Below are 20,541 nucleotides of genomic sequence, written 5' to 3'. Positions count from 1 at the left end.
TTTTGGTGTTCACTCAATTTAATGGGACAATGGTGTCATTATTATGTGAAGATGGGACATCTGATGTGAGCAATAAAATGGAAGGGGGATATATCAGGGGAGAAATAGTGTTACCACTTATCTTTGGTTGACTTTAAAGGCCTAAAATTTGTTTTTTTTTGTAGTAGACAAAATCATGGGAAAAAATAAAGGCTGCTTTGTAAATAAAAAAAACAACAATGGTTGATTTTCCTGTACCCTCAACTTCTTTCAGTTTAACCATATGACCAAAAACAAAACGACTGATAAAAACGACGTGTATTTGTCAGGATGAGCAATTTGATCCCCAACTTTTGCACACGGACCTATTGTGCTTTTATTGTGAAGGGCGTGTCCCGGAAGCTGAAACTATGTTCCGTTTCGAAACCGAAAGTTACGAGCGCCACAGAAGGGAGAGGACGAACTATCGTATAGTCTAAAGTTTCCTATTTTATTTTGCGGGGAAAATTTTCATTTCTACCGTGTTTATGTTGCAACGGTATCATCCGAAGCATTAATGTTCGCGTGTATAACAGTGTTCGGCGGAGAGCGACGACAGTGAAGACGTTAGCGTGATGTCTGCGCGGCGGATTCATCTTTTCTGGATTAAAAAAAAAAAATCATCATCTCGATAAAGAAGAACCACCTTGACCAGAGTCAATTCTACTGCCGACTGTCCGTTTCGACCGGAGACAATGGAGCCAGACACGGAAGTGGAAAGGTGTGTTTTTGTCCAGGGCAGTTCCCGAGTGGCGAAGTGTTCGCTCCGTCTCCGACGTGTTCGTGTGCTTTGCAGTCGGAAAGTTCGAGAAACGTGTCCCATTTCTGTGTGTTGCGTTCAAACAACACCTCTCCGTCATTTGTATAGTGACGAAAAGCAAAGAAAAAGTGTGACAGCCACGTGACAGCCACGTGAATAACTACATTTAGAGCAAAGCTCCGTCAAACTGCTTAATAGTGAAACCCTGACTCCACACTTTTATATACTTCCCGGAATGTTCCAGTCAATATTGTAATAATTCCCCCGAGCCCATGTTTCTCAGGTGGGATCACCTCGCACTTGCCATTTGCGTTTTCTTTCATAAATTCAGACATGTTTTGATTTAGGAAACGGTAAAGGTAAACATGTGCATTGAGCTAAGGAAAAATGACGCACGTCAAACTACTGACTGAAATATTAAAGCCAGTGTAAATGTAGTGATTAAATAATGATATGATAGTGTAATATATCATCTTTACATTTTCATTTCCATCTGTTGTTTTGCGTGTATCCCAGCTATTATAGTTTAATATTTAATTATTATTTTTATGTAGGATTGATGTATGTTTAATGTATGTATGTTCGTCAATGCTGCTGGATGCCTGAATTTCTCTTGGGATAAATAAAGTATTTACTACTACTACTGTTATGTATGATTGAAATGTCATTTCCTGTCTATTATACTCATTTTAAAAACCTTGTCTCGCCCTTCTCCCTTTCCTCTCAGCAACTTGAGGCAGCCGAATGATGATGAGGAGGAGGAGGAGGAGGAGAAGAGATGGAAGAGGCCACCGTCCAGCTATGGATCGATGAAGAGTGACAGTGTTGAGATGGAGGAGGAGGAGGAAGAGGGAAATGAAGGAGACGTTGCTGTGATGCTTCCTGTATCGACTGTCCATGGGGCAACAGGGTACTTGTGTCTTTATTTGATATTGAAGCATTGTCCCTGGTGCATCTTTGTGTTTTGGCCATTTCACCACCAATGTCATAAGATTCCCATTACTACCAGCGGATAGTTCGTCTGTGGTCCGCACCCTCATCAGTTGAGCCTTGCGCCCGAGCTGGTGTTGGGCTCGATATAAAGTGACAAACTTTTCACAAAGTTCAAAAGCAAGTTTGATTTGTTACCTTAGTTACTTGTGTTTTTTTTGTATAATTTGCTGCACGTCAGTTAGCAGAGACTTAAGATAAGTAATACGTGGGGTTTCCTTTATCTGTCTTTATGAAAAGGTGAAGATAATATTCCGGGCTGGTCAAAACAAGTTTGGTTCTTCATTGCACCGGATATTTGCGTGCACTGGGTTGCAAAGCCGTGGTGACTTTGATTTTGAATGACTTTAAATAATCCAATATGATGTCAAAATACTAAAGTATTTACTTCTCTTATGTCGACCAGGCTGCAGCTGATTCGCTCAGAGTCTCCAGAGACCCTCTACACTATGACAACGCAGCAGGTACCACCAGGAGCTGATGTCATCGACACCAGGTGGAGGACGCACGCACGCACGCACGCACCCACCCACGCACTTGACTTGAGTATTTGACTTGAGAAGCTCAATTAAAAAACTATATTCCTCAATTTGTTTTATCTTTATGTGACACACATTAGTATTGTCTGAAATACGGTTTATTTTTGAATATGTGATTTGCAAAGTACATAAAATGTTTCTGACCTCAGCTCCCGGGCTCCCATTTTCTCTCAGGTCTGCCGATCCAGAGGATTTTTCACAAAGCGACCTGGAGGATATGGATAAAGTTTCGATAATTAACTCCCCAGAACTACCTGAGCCTGTTGAACCAGATGACGTGATGCAGATTGACGAGAACAATCAGCCGGGCAGGCTTCATCCAGAGCAAGACTTGCCCCATATATTTAAGGTTGGTGCACTACAGTGTGATATGTAGTCTTGTTTTGGTCTTAGGAATTTGATCTGTTTGATACTAACGAAACATTTTAACTGTAAAAATATCGTTGTTATTAAGATACATCCCCATAATTGCCAAATGATGTCAAATTTGTAAAGGCCCAACAAGCCCCTTAGCTGCACCAAATTGTACACACACATAAATATCAGTTCCCTGAATCTGCCTGAATTTTCATCAAGATCCATGAATCATTCCCTAGGAGATTTGTGAAAATGTAAAAACAAACACCATTAAAAAAAAAATCCTAAATCTGCCCCTTTGTCTTGATCCGTGCCAAAATGTAATGGGTTCTTTCTTCGCCCATGTCCCAACCTTCCACCAAGGAGGATATTCATTTAGTAGTTTTTACATATTCCTGCTGACAAACCAACAACTAGACAAATGGACGGGGTGAAAACTAGGGATGCACGATATATATCGGTTCGATGGATTTTCGGGTCGATAATGGGAATTTTATAATATCCATTCTCTATCGGATAATGAAATTAAAGCCGATAAATACTCCGATAGTGTGTTAAGATAAAATTATACTTTTCTCTGGCGTGCATCTAGTCCAGCTGTGGCGAAACCGCCGCTCACAAGCGACATGCGGCTCTCTGGCGGCTCTCTGGCGGCTCTTGTGTGGCTCGTGTGTGTGTGTTTAGCCTCGTTACAACCGTTAGCAGAGCAGCCCTCAGACTGCAGCCTCGCTCCACTCATGTTCTGCGTTCACACGCGAGGATAACACTGTTTTGGTGAATCGCGACTCAGGACACCGAACCTGAACCGAACTGTTCGGCCATGTGAAGCAGGTAAATATCGGTTATCGGTATCGGCTGAAAACATAACCTCCTTGGTGGAGATAAAAAAACAAATACATTTTTTTGAAATGTAAAAACTAAGATGTGTTAAATCTGTGTTTTTTAAAAATAATTTATTCTCTGTCTGTAGAGTATCCAGAAGAGTCTGACAAACCTCACCAGTGAAGAGCTGTTCAAATTTAAGATGTGGTTTTTACAATGTGAACCGGGCTTAAACCGGCAGCAAGTGATGGAGGGAGACATACTTGATTTCGTGGACAGGATGCTGGAGAACGTTGGTAAGATAACATAGCCATAATTCATAAAGTGTGAATGGCACAAATAGAGCTCAACATTTAGAGAAGCGGGTGTGGACTGCTGCTCTGCTGCAGTGGGTCTGTGAAGTGAACCATGCAAACGTAATAGTTTACAAAATACAAAGACTAATGTTCATTTGAAATCTAGTTGATTTTGCCGTTGTTGTTTCATTCACTGTAATTTAGTTTTTCATAATGAAAGCAATGGCTGAGCATTGTGGAGGGGCTCGTTTTTTCACTGATTGCTTTCTGATTTTTTTTCCTTTTTTTTCTGTAGGGCAGGATCGTGCCCTGCTGCTCACAATATCTACTCTAGAAATGATCGACCAGAAACCAGAGGCAGAGGAACTACGGAATCAGTGCAAGAGAGGCAAGTGAACATTTGGCTGCTTTTATCCCAACAAGCTGAGTTTTACTGGTGAATTTAGTTTGTTCTGGGATTTTTATTTTTTTTTAAATGAAGTTCGAATGTTGTGACAGTTTTATTTTTACAAAAGAGATCTCTTGGTTGTTCACAACTTGTTTGAAACTTAGAAAAGAGTAGATTTCATGTTTCAGGACAGGTCATAGTGCAGCAGTTATTGAACTGTGACCTTCACAACATAACTGATTTGATATAATTTTCCATACATATCCACAACTGTAGATGGTATATATAAAACGTTTAAAAAAATAAATAATTTAAGGTGTAACTAAAGCAGTCTAGAAAGCTGTTTGAAGTGAACTTTTAAAATGGCAACTATGTGATAACCTTATTACCCTTACACTTTGAAGAAAGAATTAGGATCATGTTCCAGAGAAAAGGTGGAGGATTTACATTTTTTTAACCTCTTAAGCCTCTCAGCAATTTCAGGTTCACTTAATGTTCTGTAAACACTAAGAACCTGTCGTCATGGGAAAAGTAAGAGAGATGGATCTTTGATCCCCTGACGGATATGTTATTCTGGATCAGATACTGATATTCTCATTTTAACAAGAACAACATTGCAACACAAAGCAAAAAAAAGCATCAGGGGTGATTGCAGGAAATATCTTTTCTGGTGCGACATCACACTGCTGTCTATAAGCGGAGAGGTGGTGCAGCACAAAAACACTTGTGGATGTGGGATTCAGACGCAAATCCCTGTGTGGACGAGAATGTTGAAACTGTATTTATTATTATAATCAAGTTTATATTTAAGTGATGTTAATTACATTCTTTCTCCACCACCAGCGTGCTTCCGTTCTCACCTGAAGCAGTGGTTGATCAGAAAACACCTAGTCATCCATGAGGGGGTCGTACGAGCCGGAAGGCAGAATCTTCTAGACAATATCTACGTTGAGCCCCAGATCTCGACCCGAATTTACGGAGGCGTTGACCCCTCTCATGAATTCCAACCTCGCCTTCCGTCACCTCTCCAGGTCCCCAGTCCCGACACCTTCGTTGGTGTGAACAATCTGTTCCGACTACAGGCGGATGGCGGCAGGCCGGTGAGGACAGTGCTGACCACTGGAATTCCGGGAATTGGAATGTCTGTCTCGGTGGGGAAATTCTGCCTGGATTGGGCAGAGCAACGCGCAAATAAGGTGAGATTTGAGGCAAAAAATAGCTCTTCTTAAGAAAATAGACCAACTATTTATGATTGTCACAGCCAAGTGATTGTAATGGGTGTGAGGTTTTGTTTTAATCTTTCAATGTCTGATTCCATGTTTTTGTTCAGGATCTGCAGTATGTCATCAAGCTTTCCTTCTGCACTTTCTGGTTTCTGCGAAACCATATACATCCTCCTCCCCACAAGTCCATCATGGAGGTGATAGAATATTGTCAACATGATTGCAAAGGCATCAACCTGGAGCAAGAGGACTGTAAATTTCTCATCATAATGGACTCCTTCGACTGTTATCAAGCTCCTCTGGACTGGGAGGTATTCTTTAGTGCACATGCACATGCGACACCCAAAATATATCTCCAGCATAAGTTTCACAGATAATTGAGAATATAGTGTACATCTTAACTTTACTCTGACTGCTCCAACTGCAGCTGTAATATGTGATAAGATCAGTCAAAAGAAAAAAAAGATTGTTTAAATATCATTATGTGCTTATGCTTACTCAAAATCAAATGTTTTGGGCTAAAATTTGAAACAGAAAAGTGTGTTTACTCTTCATAAACCAGAGGCAAATTCAGTTTAGTTTCATAGTTTTTTTCTAGGCCACATTTCAGAGTCTTCTGTCTCAATGCTTTCAAGGGACACACAACAATAAATGTTGTTGGCACCTCCATATGGAAAACTTCTCAATCAATGAGAAGGTCAATTTTCATGATGTAATTGTATAAAGAGTTATTATATGTCTTTCTGAGTTAAATTGAACATTACCGCTAATGCACATTTCACTCGACTAGTTTTTTAGCCTGATTTTCCACTCGCCAACTAATTTTGGAACTTTGCGAAACAAGAGCCCCAGATCGGAGCCAAATCGGGGTTCGATCGGCGGTCGACAATCGCTACGTGTGAGCTTATCAAAGACGTGATTCGAGAGACTCGCGACACGCTGCCTCATCCTCCGCCTAGATTTCTGGGCTAAATATATAGACATGTAACCTGATTTTGGCATAAAGAGGACAATGCTGGTACTTTGGTAAACCAGTAACCTAACCGAAGCTCACAGTAAATTGCCAGTTTTTGAAGATTCAAAAATGGTCAAGGGAGGAATTTGTTGTTTGATCAGCTGCTCTTTACTTTTGTAGTCATACAATACAATGACCAGAAACGCTTTTTGTCTATTTTCTCTCCAGAATGCTCCAGTTATAAATGACAATCACATGCAGGCACATCCTGATGTCCTGATTGTAAATATCATCCGAGGTACGGTGCTCCGTGGCGCCTGCATCTGGATCCTGGGTAGACAGGGGGCTGTCTCGCAAATCCCATCTCAGTACATAGACGTTGTCACAGAAATACAGGGCTTTAGGTGTGTATATGTGTGTCTGTTTTATCTTATTCTACCAATTTATTTCCTCTCCTATCCAGTGACGAGATGAAAGATGACTATCTGACCAGGCGCTTCAGCAATCCAGAGCTGGCTGCGAAAATCGTGGCGCACTACAAGCGCCTACCAACACTCCGCATCCTCGCCCGCCAGCCCTTTCTCTGCTGGATGGTGGCCACGGTGTTTGAGCGCTGCTACCGCTATCAGGGCTACGGAGTGCACCCGCCCAGACTGACACCGTTCTACGTCAATATCGTGATTGTCCAGACCAATCGCAGGCTGCAGTTCTACCACGGAAAGAGTGAAAATGACCTGGTAATGTCCATCATTTGTTTCTGTTGTGTTTATGACGAGCGCTAAAATAAAACACTAAAATTGTAATATTCATTATTTGATTGGCACTCTAATGCATTGCAAATGTAGTGATTTGTTTACTAATGATCCTGAGTTCAAATTTAATTTGGCTGTTACAATACCATTATCATCTGATGCAGTCTGACACGACTGACTAATATCTTTATAAAGTTTTCAGTGTTTGTTGAGAATGTATTATGTTCGTGTTTGTGTTTTTTCCCTTTTACTTTGCAAACCAATGTAACAAATTTTACAAACTGTCTGACAGTGTCAACAAACCCCTAAAAAAATTTTTTTTTGCATCCAAAAGAGGCATTTGTCAAAACAGGCTAATTAACAGGTTCAACTCGGTGTCAGAATTTTGTGTTTTTGATGCCGTTTCCACTCAGAAATGGTCCAGCAACGACAAGCACCAGCTGACCAAGATGGGGAACATGGCCTTCAAGATGATTGACAGGAGGACCAGCGTGTTCTTTGAAGAGGACGTGAAGGAGTGCGGCCTGAAGTTGACGGAGGTAGCGGTGTTGTCCGGCCTGTGCACTGAGCTCCCGGCTGCAGTCTCGGACGGGAGGAGGACGTTCTGCTTCATACACTTCACCGTTCAGGTAAAACCCCTTCCACCTCACAGTTCTTACACCTTGAAAATCCAACTTTTAATTGTTATGTGTTTACAGTATGTTTAGTTGAGAAACCACTTCTAGATACGATAGCCACTCTTTCTACATAGGATGTATTCTTAAAAGCAGTATACTTCTGTCTTCAAGGAGTTCATGGCCGCTTTTTACATCTTCACAAAGTTCTACATGGAGTCTAAGAACGTTCTGGACTCTGGGTATTCGCACTTGCCCAGGATCTTCACGGCCATGTTCCAGAAATCAAATCAGACCAAAGCAGCAAACCTGGTGCAGTGCGCCTTGGTACGAACCTTCAGTTCCCCTCTTGGCGACTTTGACATGGTCTTGCGCTTCCTGTGCGGCCTGCTTTGCCCGGGCTGCCACATCGGTCAGCTGAGTGGCTTCCTGTACTGCCACAAAACCCCGAAGGTGGGCGGACTGGACGAGGTGCAGCAGCTGCTGGAGCATACGATACAGACGGCTCCAGAAGACAGGGTGGAAAACTTGAGGGAGTGCCTTAGAGAGATGACCCAGGAAGATGAATGAGTTGGTGTGAGATTGCGTCATGGAAATCAGTTTCACTCTCTAATCATGGAAATGGCGTATGATCAAAGTGTGAAGCTGAAAACACTCGACGGAACTGAAGTATGTTTCATTTTGGCTTTGATGAAAGTTTCAGATATTAGATTATGTCAGTCGTGCTACTGCAGCACCACATAAAACAGAATGTTGACCAGCGTTTATGCTGGATTATGTTTTTGATGTCATACTAATGAAAAGGGATTTTCCATCATCCAGCTGCCACTATTATTTCAATTTACGGCCTTTTCTGCTCAACTAAACAGAACAGAAATGACAAAAAAGAACCGTTTTGAGATTTGAGATTGTGAGACATGTAAACATAACAGAAATTTATTTTTCGCTTGAGAGAAAAGCCCTTCTGTTATTGCATCATGAAACAGATGTATCCCAGTGTGTATGTGCAGGTGAAGCCATGTAAGTCATCGCTCGTACCAACAGAACACTACTACTATTCTGTCAGAGGAAACAGGCTGCAAGGCCACAAGGAGGCGTGGTCATATTTATTTTATTATTGTGTCAGACCATGGCTTTTAGAGATGGTTTTGTTTTTATACCTATTCAAAGTTTACAAATGGCATCTGGATGAAGAGTAGTGGTATGTGGTAGTGGAATAATAGGCATTTAAAAAAACCTCATGGTGTTTTTTGTGTGCCTTTTCTGCTACAATTCATTCGTACACAATGTGGTGATATTTTAGCATTTCTTCTCACTTCTGTAGAAACCATGTTTTATGTTTTCACATGACAGTCATACAGGTAATAAGACTACAATAATAATTCCAAGAATTATAATGTTTTCTCTGTGAAATAAGACAATGTTATACTATCCAATATTTAAGGCTGCAAGAAAGTTGTTCTTTTGTATGAGAAATAATAACAAATAACAATATATAATATCTTCTACTTCATGTGTCCATTTTTGTTTTTGGGCTGACTATGTTGTCGACACACCACCATAATCATTCATGTACAGACCACAATAAGATGAATATCTGAAAAAATGTTTTTTATGTGATTAAAGTTAGATGGTGAAATAAAGTAGAGTTAATCCAACAATCGGTAGACATAATAGTGCAATTACACTGAGAGACTAAAGTGGAAAGTAATTTTTTACCAAACCAATAAAAAAAAACAGTTTTGTATGTTTTGTTGTGGTGATGGTGCTCAGAGATTCTCTGTATTGCTGAGCTCTGGATGTCCCGCAAACATGAGAGTGGATTGTCCATCGCTAGCTCAGTGTGTGTGTGTGTGTGTGAGAGTGTGTTTGTGTGAGTGGGTTTGTCATTGTGTGAGTGTGTGTCTGTGACAGGTAGTATATTCTCTCTCTAGACGTGTTTGTTCTAAAGTAGACGGTTCAATCACAAGGCTCTGAACTGTGCGTGCTTCACGCAGGTGGTGTGAGGGTCATCGCGGCTGCATGAACGGTGAAAGCTGCGATGCTGATTTGACGCTTGACTTCCTCCCAGGCCTTCTCTGGGTCAGCTGAGTTCTCTATGTCAAACAATGCATCGTAGATCCCAGGGAAAGACTCGCCTGCATACTTATTATGGCTGCTGGGAGCAAAAATCACATGTCTGAAACAGAGAAGGTGTTTGTGTTAGAGAATCTTGCTGTAATATTAAGGTGATAATGTCAGCTTGTTTTTGTCTTCGCCGTGTGTGTGTGTGTGTGTGTGTGTGTGTGTGTGTGTGTGTGTGTGTGTGTGTGTGTGTGTGTGTGTGTGTGTGTGTGTGTGTGTGTGTGTGTGTGTGTGTGTGTGTGTGTGTGTGTGTGTTCGTGTGTGTGTGTGTGTTCGTGTGTGTGTGTGTGTTCGTGTTCGTGTGCGTGTGTGTTCGTGTTCGTGTGCGTGTGTGTCCATGTGCGTGTGTTTGTGTGTGTCCATGTGCGTGCGTGCGTGATTGAGTGAGACTAACCTGTAGAAGGGTCTACCAGGTAAGCCCAGGGGGTCTATAAATGCTCTCTCCAGATACATGAGTTGATCATTCATGATGCGTACCTGCAGAGGACTGATGCACACAGCAAATGTCATTAGACACACACACACACTGAACAGATATGTAGCTGCACATAATAAGCACACCACGGTCCAACACATTTACCACTTTTGTTTGGACAAACACACGTACTCTGCTCTGTTGAGGGTCTGCTGGCGCTCATGGAACCCCCTGGCTGCGACGGTGAAGTTTTCCACTGCGGAAAAAAGGAAATCTGGAGATAGAGAGGTAAACGAAAAATGTGGAGATGTTAGTTCAGCAAGTGGCCTCCCTTTTTTTTTTTTCTTTCTTTCTTTTAACATTTGAACTAAACTTGAATTTACCAGAGACCCACAGCACCCAGTGAAACAAAAATCAACTCACCGAAAGACACCTGAAACGTCTCCATCTCCTCTGGGTGCCTCTGCGCCAGCTGTGCGATGCTCCGTGCGTACTTCCTCAGCGAGTCTGCGTACTGGTCGGCACTGAGAGGGAGCAGCTGGGAATCTGCCAGTAGGAAGACGAGTCCGCCCCTCACCTGAGTCACGGCCCGAAGCCTTCTGAAGGAGGGGTCGTAAAACTGCTCCACAATCTCAAAGGTTTCGTACACACTGTGGTAGACTGGATAACTGCTGTAGCGCTCTGTTTTCTGAATGCACACACACACAAAAGAGGAAATTTCACAGATTCAATTCCATGGATACACAGTAAGATTTGCTAAAATAATACTGGACTAATCCTTACTCTCACCTTAACTTAACCCCTGAGTTAAAACATGATTAAGAGTCAAAGGCATCGTTGCAATATGTTTGACAAATATATGTGACAATGAACACACACACATTCACAAACACTGCAAGCCGATAAACATTCAAGTTTGCACACTGCTGTAAATAAATATAGTATTTTATGGTTCATAGAGAGCAAAGGTGAACAGTTTGTCTCCAGATACATAAAAATCAAAAGTTTCCTTCAAGTACACTAAATAGAACACAGATATTTAGTACATGGATACACACTATGACACACACAATATGAAAGCACTGACAGAACCAGGTAAAGTAAACTCTTTACAACATACGAGTTTAAAGCAAATAAGAAAGAAACGTACCCTGTTCTTGGTGTATCTGGCTCGACCTGCAGCGATTCCCAGACGGATGAAATAGGCCTCAAAATCACTGCCTGAACCGAGTTTACTGATTCTACAGAACATCAGAGGGAACGTCAGACCGTTTAGGTGAAGTATTCGATTTGTGTCAACCAACTCTTCAGATGTGACCCGCTTGTCTTAATCTCTCATCTCAGCATCTTCCCCATCTTAATCTCAATCATCTCTACTCAGTCCTGATTTCACCGGTCAGCACTCTCTCGGTCGGCTGCTGAACTTTTGTTTTCTTTTCTTGAACTTTGTGCATTTTATTGTTTTGCTCTCAGTTTCATGTTTTACACCCCGTCTCTGAGCTAAACAACCGACCGTGATGCTTTTTGTACCTGGGTGCATCACGGTCATTCGTCCAGTTGTCCCGCTTATGCCAACTGTCGTAGAGAGAAACGCCCTCCTCTCCTTCCTCCGGACTGGTTATCTACATGCAAACAGAGAAAGAAAAGCCAGGAATACAAGATAAGAGAATGCATCAAAGACTTTTTTCAGATATTTTTTTGCTTTGCATGTGTATGAATCTGCTCACTTGCTTGGTGAGGTCATACACCAAAGTGTTGAGAGACGGAGTGCAGTCAACCCTCAGTGTGTACATGCCTGGAAATCACATATCATACATGTCATGACACATATCACAACTATTTCAGCCCCGTCAAAACTATATCAGCCTCGTCAATGTCCATAGTTTATTGGGAATATTGAGCTACACACAAACAAACTCACCCTCTATGGCAGAGTCTGCGTTGATGTAGGCCACAGCTCGCTCCTGCAGCAGCTTGGCGTTGTCCTTTTGAGAAGAATGAAGTGTGGTCAATATATATTGTGTGTGTGTGTGTGTGTGTGTGTGTGTGTGTGTGTGTGTGTGTGTGTGTGTGTGTGTGTGTGTGTGTGTGTGTGTGTGTGTGTGTGTGTGTGTGTGTGTGTGTGTGTGTGTGTGTGTGTGTGTGTGTGTGTGTGTGTTGACGTTTGTGGTACCTCTGCCCATTCTGTAGATCCCAGCAATCCAAACTCCTCTGCATCCCAGCTGGCAAATATGATCGTCCTCCTGGGTCTCCAGCCTACACACACACACTGAGTACTGACTATTGACAAAATTGTTCCCTTTTTTAATTCACACTTTTCACTCATGCAGAGACAAACCTTTATTGAGAAGCTTGCCAGCACTCCTGACAGTTTCATGAACCACTGCAGCCCCAGACATGGGATCGATCCCTCCAAACACCCAGGCATCCCGGTGCCCTCCCAGAATCACATACCTGTCTGCACACACACACACACACACACACACACACACACACACACACACACACACACACCACAGAGGCAACCCCGATCCAACGACACACGTTGAAAGAGGAGTTAGAAAAACAGAATATGAGATAATTCTTCCTAATTTCATGTGGTTGATTTTTCTCATCATACACGTGCTACCAATAAACACTTTCACCAAACGTTTAAATAAAAGAAAAATTAAAATTTAGTTTTACAGAAAGTCACATGCATAAAGCAACATTTTCTGCTGAAAGGCTGAATCTAACCTGTTATTAATGACTATATAATCAGTAGTTTCCATACTGGCACTAGTATGAATAATAATGAAACCTTTATTCATATTTGCCTTTTCAAAGCTAGTTACACAGTTAAAAACAAACAGTTAAATAAATAAATGCAAAAAAACAATTGTGGTATATGGAATTATGCCAGTATATTGCATATTGCTTGACCAGAAACGGAATACCTTGTGTGTCAATAAATTAATCTGATTATAACTTGATTGAGATTAGCGTGACTTGCATTTTTTAAACAGTTAAAATGTTGCAGAAACCCTGAATGACGGGTTTGTCGTACCTGGCTCCAGAGCTCCTCTGATCCTGCCAATGACGTTGTAGATCCTGGTGACCTGGTTGTTAGTGTGGATGTTCATACGCACCTTCCTGGGACAGACAGATTATTAAAGAGCATATCAAGTTAAAAGTACAGTATGAGGAGATCAGTAACAAAAAAAACTATACAACAGAATTCAATATATAAGAATAAAAGTTGTAGTATGTGCAAAATGAAAATACAACAAAGTGATACAAACAGTGTAGAGATTGCTTGTGAATACCCCCAAACCCCTGCAAATTTTATGCAGCCTGTTTGTACGTGAATGTGTTTGTATGTCCCTCACACACACAGAAGTTACAAGGGCATCTATTGTACTGCAGTTGGCTACAAGCCACCGGGTCATTAAAGCCGAACAATAGAAGAGGGGCAACAAAAGGGGAGAGAGAAAAATTTTACAAAATCTAAATGTAGAAAGTGAATTTTCAAAGAGATTTTAAGCTGTACATGAAAGAGTTTTTTTTTTTTTTAAAAGATGGAGGATGGAGAAATCTTCACAGAAGGACTTACTGACTCTGGAAATCATTGGCAAAGCCTGGCCCAATCTTGTAGGAGACATTCAGAGCTCCTTTCCAGTTGTTGGGCGGAATATGTCCTCCCATGTTCCTGTTGAATGGTAAATAATTCACATATTCTGTAAATAAGACAAACCGTCTTAATTAGTTTAATCATTTAGTTTCTTGCCCTAAATTCTAAATTCCAGTGAAGCTAAAAAAAAGAAAAGACAGGGCTCTGCTCTACATGAAACTAAATGATTATCAGCAGAGACATAAGAAGAACAATTTGTACTTCAGCAGGTGAACTGCATCGTGGAAGCCAATTGGATGCACAGGGATCCTGGGAAGTCCCACTCCATCCTCCGGGCTGAATCTGTACGTGTATTCTGTGAGAGACAGGACGATGTGAGGTAAAGCAACACACATGTATATACACAAAGGTTCCAACACGTGTACAAACGCACCTTTTGCGGGGTATCCGGGTGTGAGCGGGTCTCCCGCTCCGTTCAGGTTGAGAACATTTCCTCTTTGAGCTCCTCCACCCGGCAGGTTCCAGCCATCAGGGTAGGGCTGTGCACACAAAAACACATTTTATTTTTCTACTGTTTCCAGTCATTATTGTCCATTTAGGATCTGGATTGTGAATATGTAGTGTTTGTGTGTAGACGCCCACCTATCCCAGCCTAATAATGGCAGGTACAGAAACTAGAGCCCGACTGATATGGTTTTTTGGGGTCAAATGCCGCTACCAATATTAGGGAGTAGAAACATTTCCTATACTGATATATCTGCCGATATATTTATTAAAAAGAAATTGGCAGTGATTCCTAAGATGTCGTTGACAAATCCTTCATGAACAAAGAGGTTCAATTGAGGCTTGATATTTTACAGTTTAACCACAAACTCTATGATGAATAACTATCAATAAAATAACAAAAATACAAGCAAATTTATACTAATAAATATGATCATAAACACAGATCCATTCTGCATCTAAAAAAAATCTATAAAATATTTAAAAAAATTAATATGGGCAAAAATAAATGCAAATTGGATTGGATATGTGAAAGGCTCATATTAGTCAATTACTTGGTTGGGCTCGTGCACACACGCACACACGCACACACACACACACACACACACACACACACACACACAAACACACACAAACACACACACACACACACACACACACACACACACTACCTGGACTCCAGCAGCCCAGTAATCTGCCGGGTCTGAGAACATGATGATCCCCTTGGCTCCGGCTAACACAGCGTTTTTCACCTGGTGGATCAAAGAAGACAAACAGAGAGCAGCGGGTCATGTTGATGGTGTGAAAAATATTATTCGTTAGGATTTTTTCTGTCATACGTCTCGATCGACGACTGACTTAACTTTCATGCATTGCATTTGAATGTGGAGATACTGTATTTTGAAATGCAACATTGATGAATTATTAAATAACACCACTACTGCAGAGCTTTGAACAGAACTGAAAATCCTGAGATATAACTGAAGGTTTCCTGAGCAAGTAACCCACCTTATTGCCTCTGAATATTTTCCCATATCTGACAATGACAATCTTCCCAGTTGGATTGATGCCCATCTCCCGCTGCAGCTGGAAGAAATCTTCAGTACGGCCATAGTTCACATAAACCAAATCCCCCTGGAGAGAGAGAGAGAAACAGAAAGAGTAGACATCTTTTAGCTTGTTAAACTTCTTTTCGTGCAACAGTGCACTGCATCCGTCGGAATAAGGTTGTGTGTGTGTGTGTGTGTGTGTGTGTTTGTGTACCTCAGGTTGTCCCTTGGCTGAGAAGGCGCTGTATGGAGGCACAATGTCAGCAACATCTTCATAACCCTCTGGAACCGGCTCTGCCAAGGACGTGTTGAATACCTGTGAAATTAAGACACGAGGCGCGATTAAATGTCAAGGTTTGATGGAAAAATTAATACTGACTGTTCAAAACATAATTAGAGTAATCCGAGACAATGTTATTGGCCAGCCTTAAAATATTATTGTGTCAGGCGGAGTCGTGGCGTTTCTCAAGAGGTCAGCCAAAAATCTTGGAGCAGATATTTGTATTTTTAATTCTTATCATTTTACTACTTTCACTTAAGTGAAGGGTCTGAGGTCACCATCACGTACTGTAAATGAAGCAGCAGACTGTAAATGCTAAGACAGTTTCTCATTATAGGTGCTTTATATCAAAATGAATTATGTGATTCATTTCGGTGGAGGTTGAGCTGACGGTAGATACGAGACGTTTGATGAGTGCATGTGGATCTTTGCACTGTTCAGTGAAATGTAAACCAAAACGGATCGTCTTCGAGTGCCTCGCTGCGTCCCAGCAGCATGCTGTCATATGTCCGTGCCGTAAACACTGATTTGTTTTCTCAAGTTTGCCTCAGTGCCGTATCATTATCTCCACTTACAGGACACACGCACGCGCACGCAGGTTTATCTCCCATCGAGGCTGTAAAAGGACCTTGGACTTGAGCGGAGCTGTCTTGAAAGTGTGTTTTGTGAGTTTTAATGCATCTCCATGTGAACTCTGCCACTTTGTTATCTCCCCAAACAGGCTGAAGTATAGTCAGGCACTTGGACCGAGTTAATGTTATTCTTTGTGCACGTGAGAAAATCACAATCCCTTTGGCATTTTTAGACAATGTATCAAGTGAGTGGTAAAATAGGTAATCAAAAATGATGGGGGGGTCGTGTTTCATAGAGAAGTTGAAATCGTGCGCGCCTTTGCACGAACCTCATTGCCAAGCTGATCGACTATGGAGATGTAATTCGGCCGTGACTTGTTGGGATAGGAAAGCAGGACGTCGTAGGGCACCATCTCCACCGAGTCCAGGCCAAACTCCTGCCACTCGTTCTTGATCTGCTCGGCATATTTCAGGTTCTGCTCTGTACCGGCCAGGTGGGGGAGTCGGGTGAACTTCCTGTGAAGAGGATGTCAACCAACACACATTGACAGAGGCCTATTGTGTAGACGGTAAATGGTTGTGGCCATGGGAGCACTCCATTAGCGTTGGCCCAGAATAAGTGACCCAGTACCAAGGTTACAAATATCTGTTCACCTCCACTCTTCATTCCAACACCTCCTCACCTTTATACGTACTGCCGGCCATTTAAATGAAGCATCACAACTCCAAATAGTTTTAAAACCTCACTTGAGCATGTGATGAGGTTTGTCGGCCTGTTGGTCCGTGAATATCAGTCCTAACTCCCGCTCCTGAAGTCTTGAATATACTTTAAGTTAAATTAGTTTATTTGTGAAGTCTTGAGTTTTACTCTTGAAAGTAGCTTGTAATTTAACATAATGTAATGTAAAGAAAAAAAAAAGTTGAGTTAAGTCGTCATTTGGCTGTTTTTACAAAGAGAGAACAAACAAATGGATCTCTGCAAACCAAACAGTTGAAAAATGTGAGAACCTCCACTTTCACCTAAATCGTACAAAGCTGCAGCCTTTTGTAAATTATTGTTCGTTTAAACAGTTGGATTTTATGTCCCCAAAACAAATAGATTGAGAAAAATGACGTGGAAGTAGTGCATGCATACAGAGTTATGTTGTTTACTAAGTTTTTCTGTGAAGGCCTTTAAAGCTACAGCTCACACTCGCTCACGCTATAGTTTTTCTATCCTGCCGAAATCTTGTTGAAGGAAGATCTGCTTTCGACTCCTTGTACTAATGGACAGGGCATAGACGTGTAGTGTGTTTGTTGTGTGTTTTACCTGAGGTGCTCTCTGATCTGGTCTGGCTGCATTTCATCCAGGAACTCCCTCAGATACCTGCCGGACACACTGCTGTCTGCAGTGTGTGGATGTGTGGGCTTTGCAAACCAGCCTACAACACACGCCGTACAAACCTCAGGTCAGTTCAACAGTGGCCGTCACATACTTATGACTTAATGACAGCATGGAAGTAAATAACAGTTATACAAAGCAGGGGGAACATGAAGAATATCTGCCCATTTGAGTTTCCCGACGTGTTAGAACTGGTATTTTAAAGGCAGTTGTGGCTATGGATAGCAAGTGTTACAAAAGTGTTACAAAAGTGTTACAAAGCACAAAGATGTGAAATCTTGCAGAGTGGTGACAAACTTGAAACTCACACACACAATGATAACACAACCACAAGATGCAGCTTATACTACCGTGAGCAAATTTGATTTTAATGAGACTCCTTTAAAGAAATAACTAAAAAAAAAAACTTGTTGCTTCGGCAACCGCCTTCATTTTAATTTATATACTCATCCTGATCAGATATCACATTATTTTCAATATCATAATACAGTTAGTGGACTTATCGTTGACAAACAAAGGCCTGTGGTCTTGTCCAGTTTAAGTGTCTCTTGTGTTCTTGTATGTCTTACCTATGACGAAGCCCAGGAAGAACAACGCTGTCACGACCACAATCCGCAGGATCCACCAAATGAACCTGCTCTCGTTTCTCATTGTGAAGCAGCACGTCCCGGATGCTTCCACACACTGTCACGTGCGACTCACAGAGCTAGTGATAGAGAGCAATTTGTTTAAGTAGTGCACAGTGGGGGTAGAGCGTGGGAGAGAGAGAGAGAGAGAGAGAGAGAGAGAGAGAGAGGAGGAGAGGGAGAGAGAGAGAGAGAGAGAGAGAGAGAGAGGGAGAAGGGTAGGTGGCAGTCTGTATCTGACAACGCAAGAGCCACTGAGTGAAATGTTGCAGAGAGACACAAAGAGGGAGCTTGTCATCACGGCGATGATTGGCCCAGTGGACTAATGACTGTGTTGTGCACCTTGGCTGTCCCAGTGCGGACTCAGTGTTACTAAAGCTGAGAATATATGGCCAAGAATGCACTGACATTTTTTTATTTTTCCACCCCAAAAGCGTGTTCAAAGCTACAGGATCAGCAGATACATCTGAGAAGGAGGGCTGCTGAAAGAAAACTAAAAATGAATGTGTAGTCTTGAGTTCAACAAGCTGTACATACAGTAACAGTTATAGTGACCAATTCTTATTCACGAACAGAATAAAGACAAAGACCCTGATTACAAGTCGGTAGAAGAAAAGGGGGCATGTCATGAATGAAAATGGTGCCAGTCATTTTTTTTTATATCTCTATGATTGTCAGCAGATCTTAATCTATGCAAACTCGTGGGGGACTGTTGGACAGCACTCTTCATAACAATTTCAAAACGCCAAATGAGGGAATATTGTTTGGAAGAATGATGTTCATCCCATCAATCGAGGGCCAGAGTATCAAAGCTTTACTCAAAGAACAACGCCCCCAACAAGATATACGTTATCTCTGCGGCACCACCACTGAACTATCGCTGGACGTCGGCATTTTGATTTACAAAGACCAAATCATGTCTCGCTTTGTAATCTATAACCTTCCTTTTTCCTCTTTCTTCCCCTGCAGATTTTTATGCTCTCACACGTGTCTGCTCGTCTGATTTTTATCGGTGCTCGTTTGCTGCAGCATCAGTCTGCGAAAAGTTGTTGACGTCAAGTAAGTCAATCACCTAAATGTCCAACGAACCGACAAAACCAACACCAAATTAGTGATTCAATCGTGTACATGACAGAGGACGGGCCTTTTAGCATCCTCGCGCCGGCCCATTGGAGCTTTATTCCCTCTTCGATTCATGCCCTTCTGAATCGACCCGGACATATTTTCCCACACTGTAGGACATGCAGGCCTCGGTCATGCCTGACCCCTCCTGCTTTTGTGAACAGCTGTGCGGGGTGGACGCATGCGCTTTCATGCTGTGGGCTGGAGCGTGAAGCGGGGAGGAGACTCTCTGCTCTCAGGAATGTGGGGAGGACACAGACCACAGCTCTGCCCCGTCCTCAACACACTTTATCTGTCGTGCTTTAATTAAAGCGGCGGCCTTTAGCTGGTACGGGGAGGTCGGTTTGCATTTAATTCGAATTGTGTCGCTTCAGTAATGAGGACCCTGAGCCTCACACAAGAAAATGACCTGCAGTGCTGTTGTCTGGTCATCCCGCCTCTGGTGGGTGGGTCGATCAGGGCAAGTGTCACCGCTGCTCCGTATTTTAAAAACCCAGTGCATCTGCAGAAATAAGACAAAAGAAAAAAAAAGGCTGATGTCATGATTGCATGTTTAAACCAAACGCTTAAACCGTGGGCATCAAAAGAGCTTTTGCATCTCAGGGAAGAAATTTCCAAAGCATTTAGGAACCTCGCTCCAGGGGAATTGTTTTCCTTCAGCCTCGAGAGGAGTCTCCACAGATGGTGGCTGATGTTGTGGTTTTTGGGCACGTGGGGTCATGGTCGTATGAAAATAGGAAATGGCCTCCCCCAACTGACGACGAATTACGTTTGCAATTGGTAAAACAATCTCACCTCAAAGGCCCATTCTGGAGATGGACCTTGAAGTGGGATTGTTGTGTCAGCTGAAATTTGAAACTCAGTATATCATTATGTGGAATACAACCCAATGTGCTGTGACATTAACCTTTCCCTTAGTTGGAACCAAGGCTACATCCACACATCTACGTTTTAAAACTGAAACGATCTCCGTCCACATGAGCATTTTTAGCTCCGTATCAGAAGATATCTCCGTCCACACCAACACACCTGAAAAAGTATATCATGTGACCATTCACGTGGCAAACAGGAAGCAGAGTGTCTCCTCCGCGGTTGATTGCTTTTATTACAGAAAATTAGACGAATTAAAATCAGCAATGGTGAA

The 20,541-nt window shown here is 42.1% G+C and overlaps 2 protein-coding genes across 2 annotated transcripts; one reads left to right on the top strand and one right to left on the bottom strand.

Moving 5' to 3' along the window:
* The first annotated feature begins 410 nt into the window (after window positions 1-410).
* On the top strand, window positions 411-9,222 carry nlrc3l (NLR family, CARD domain containing 3-like). Its single transcript, XM_035622256.2, has 12 exons — window positions 411-739; window positions 1,506-1,688; window positions 2,175-2,264; window positions 2,482-2,656; window positions 3,635-3,782; window positions 4,078-4,170; window positions 5,014-5,366; window positions 5,501-5,704; window positions 6,577-6,752; window positions 6,812-7,085; window positions 7,514-7,729; window positions 7,889-9,222. The coding sequence occupies exons 1-12, from the start codon at window positions 714-716 to the stop codon at window positions 8,282-8,284; spliced, it is 2,334 nt and encodes a 777-aa protein (XP_035478149.2). The 5' UTR covers window positions 411-713; the 3' UTR covers window positions 8,285-9,222.
* Window positions 9,223-9,310: 88 nt separating this feature from the next.
* naalad2 (N-acetylated alpha-linked acidic dipeptidase 2) lies at window positions 9,311-18,375 on the bottom strand. Its single transcript, XM_035622257.2, has 20 exons — window positions 18,219-18,375; window positions 17,578-17,689; window positions 16,598-16,784; window positions 15,631-15,732; window positions 15,376-15,501; window positions 15,039-15,119; window positions 14,297-14,402; window positions 14,125-14,218; window positions 13,846-13,941; window positions 13,300-13,385; window positions 12,592-12,711; window positions 12,427-12,509; window positions 12,175-12,238; window positions 11,981-12,048; window positions 11,784-11,875; window positions 11,404-11,494; window positions 10,677-10,941; window positions 10,446-10,527; window positions 10,233-10,325; window positions 9,311-9,893 (listed from the first exon to the last, which is right to left on the bottom strand). The coding sequence occupies exons 1-20, from the start codon at window positions 18,298-18,300 to the stop codon at window positions 9,704-9,706; spliced, it is 2,220 nt and encodes a 739-aa protein (XP_035478150.2). The 5' UTR covers window positions 18,301-18,375; the 3' UTR covers window positions 9,311-9,703.
* Between the last annotated feature and the right edge of the window lie 2,166 nt (window positions 18,376-20,541).

This window comes from Scophthalmus maximus, chromosome 11 (genome assembly GCF_022379125.1).
Source record: "Scophthalmus maximus strain ysfricsl-2021 chromosome 11, ASM2237912v1, whole genome shotgun sequence".
Classification (NCBI taxonomy): Eukaryota; Metazoa; Chordata; class Actinopteri; order Pleuronectiformes; family Scophthalmidae; genus Scophthalmus; species Scophthalmus maximus.
This window is presented reverse-complemented; position numbering and strand designations above follow the sequence as displayed.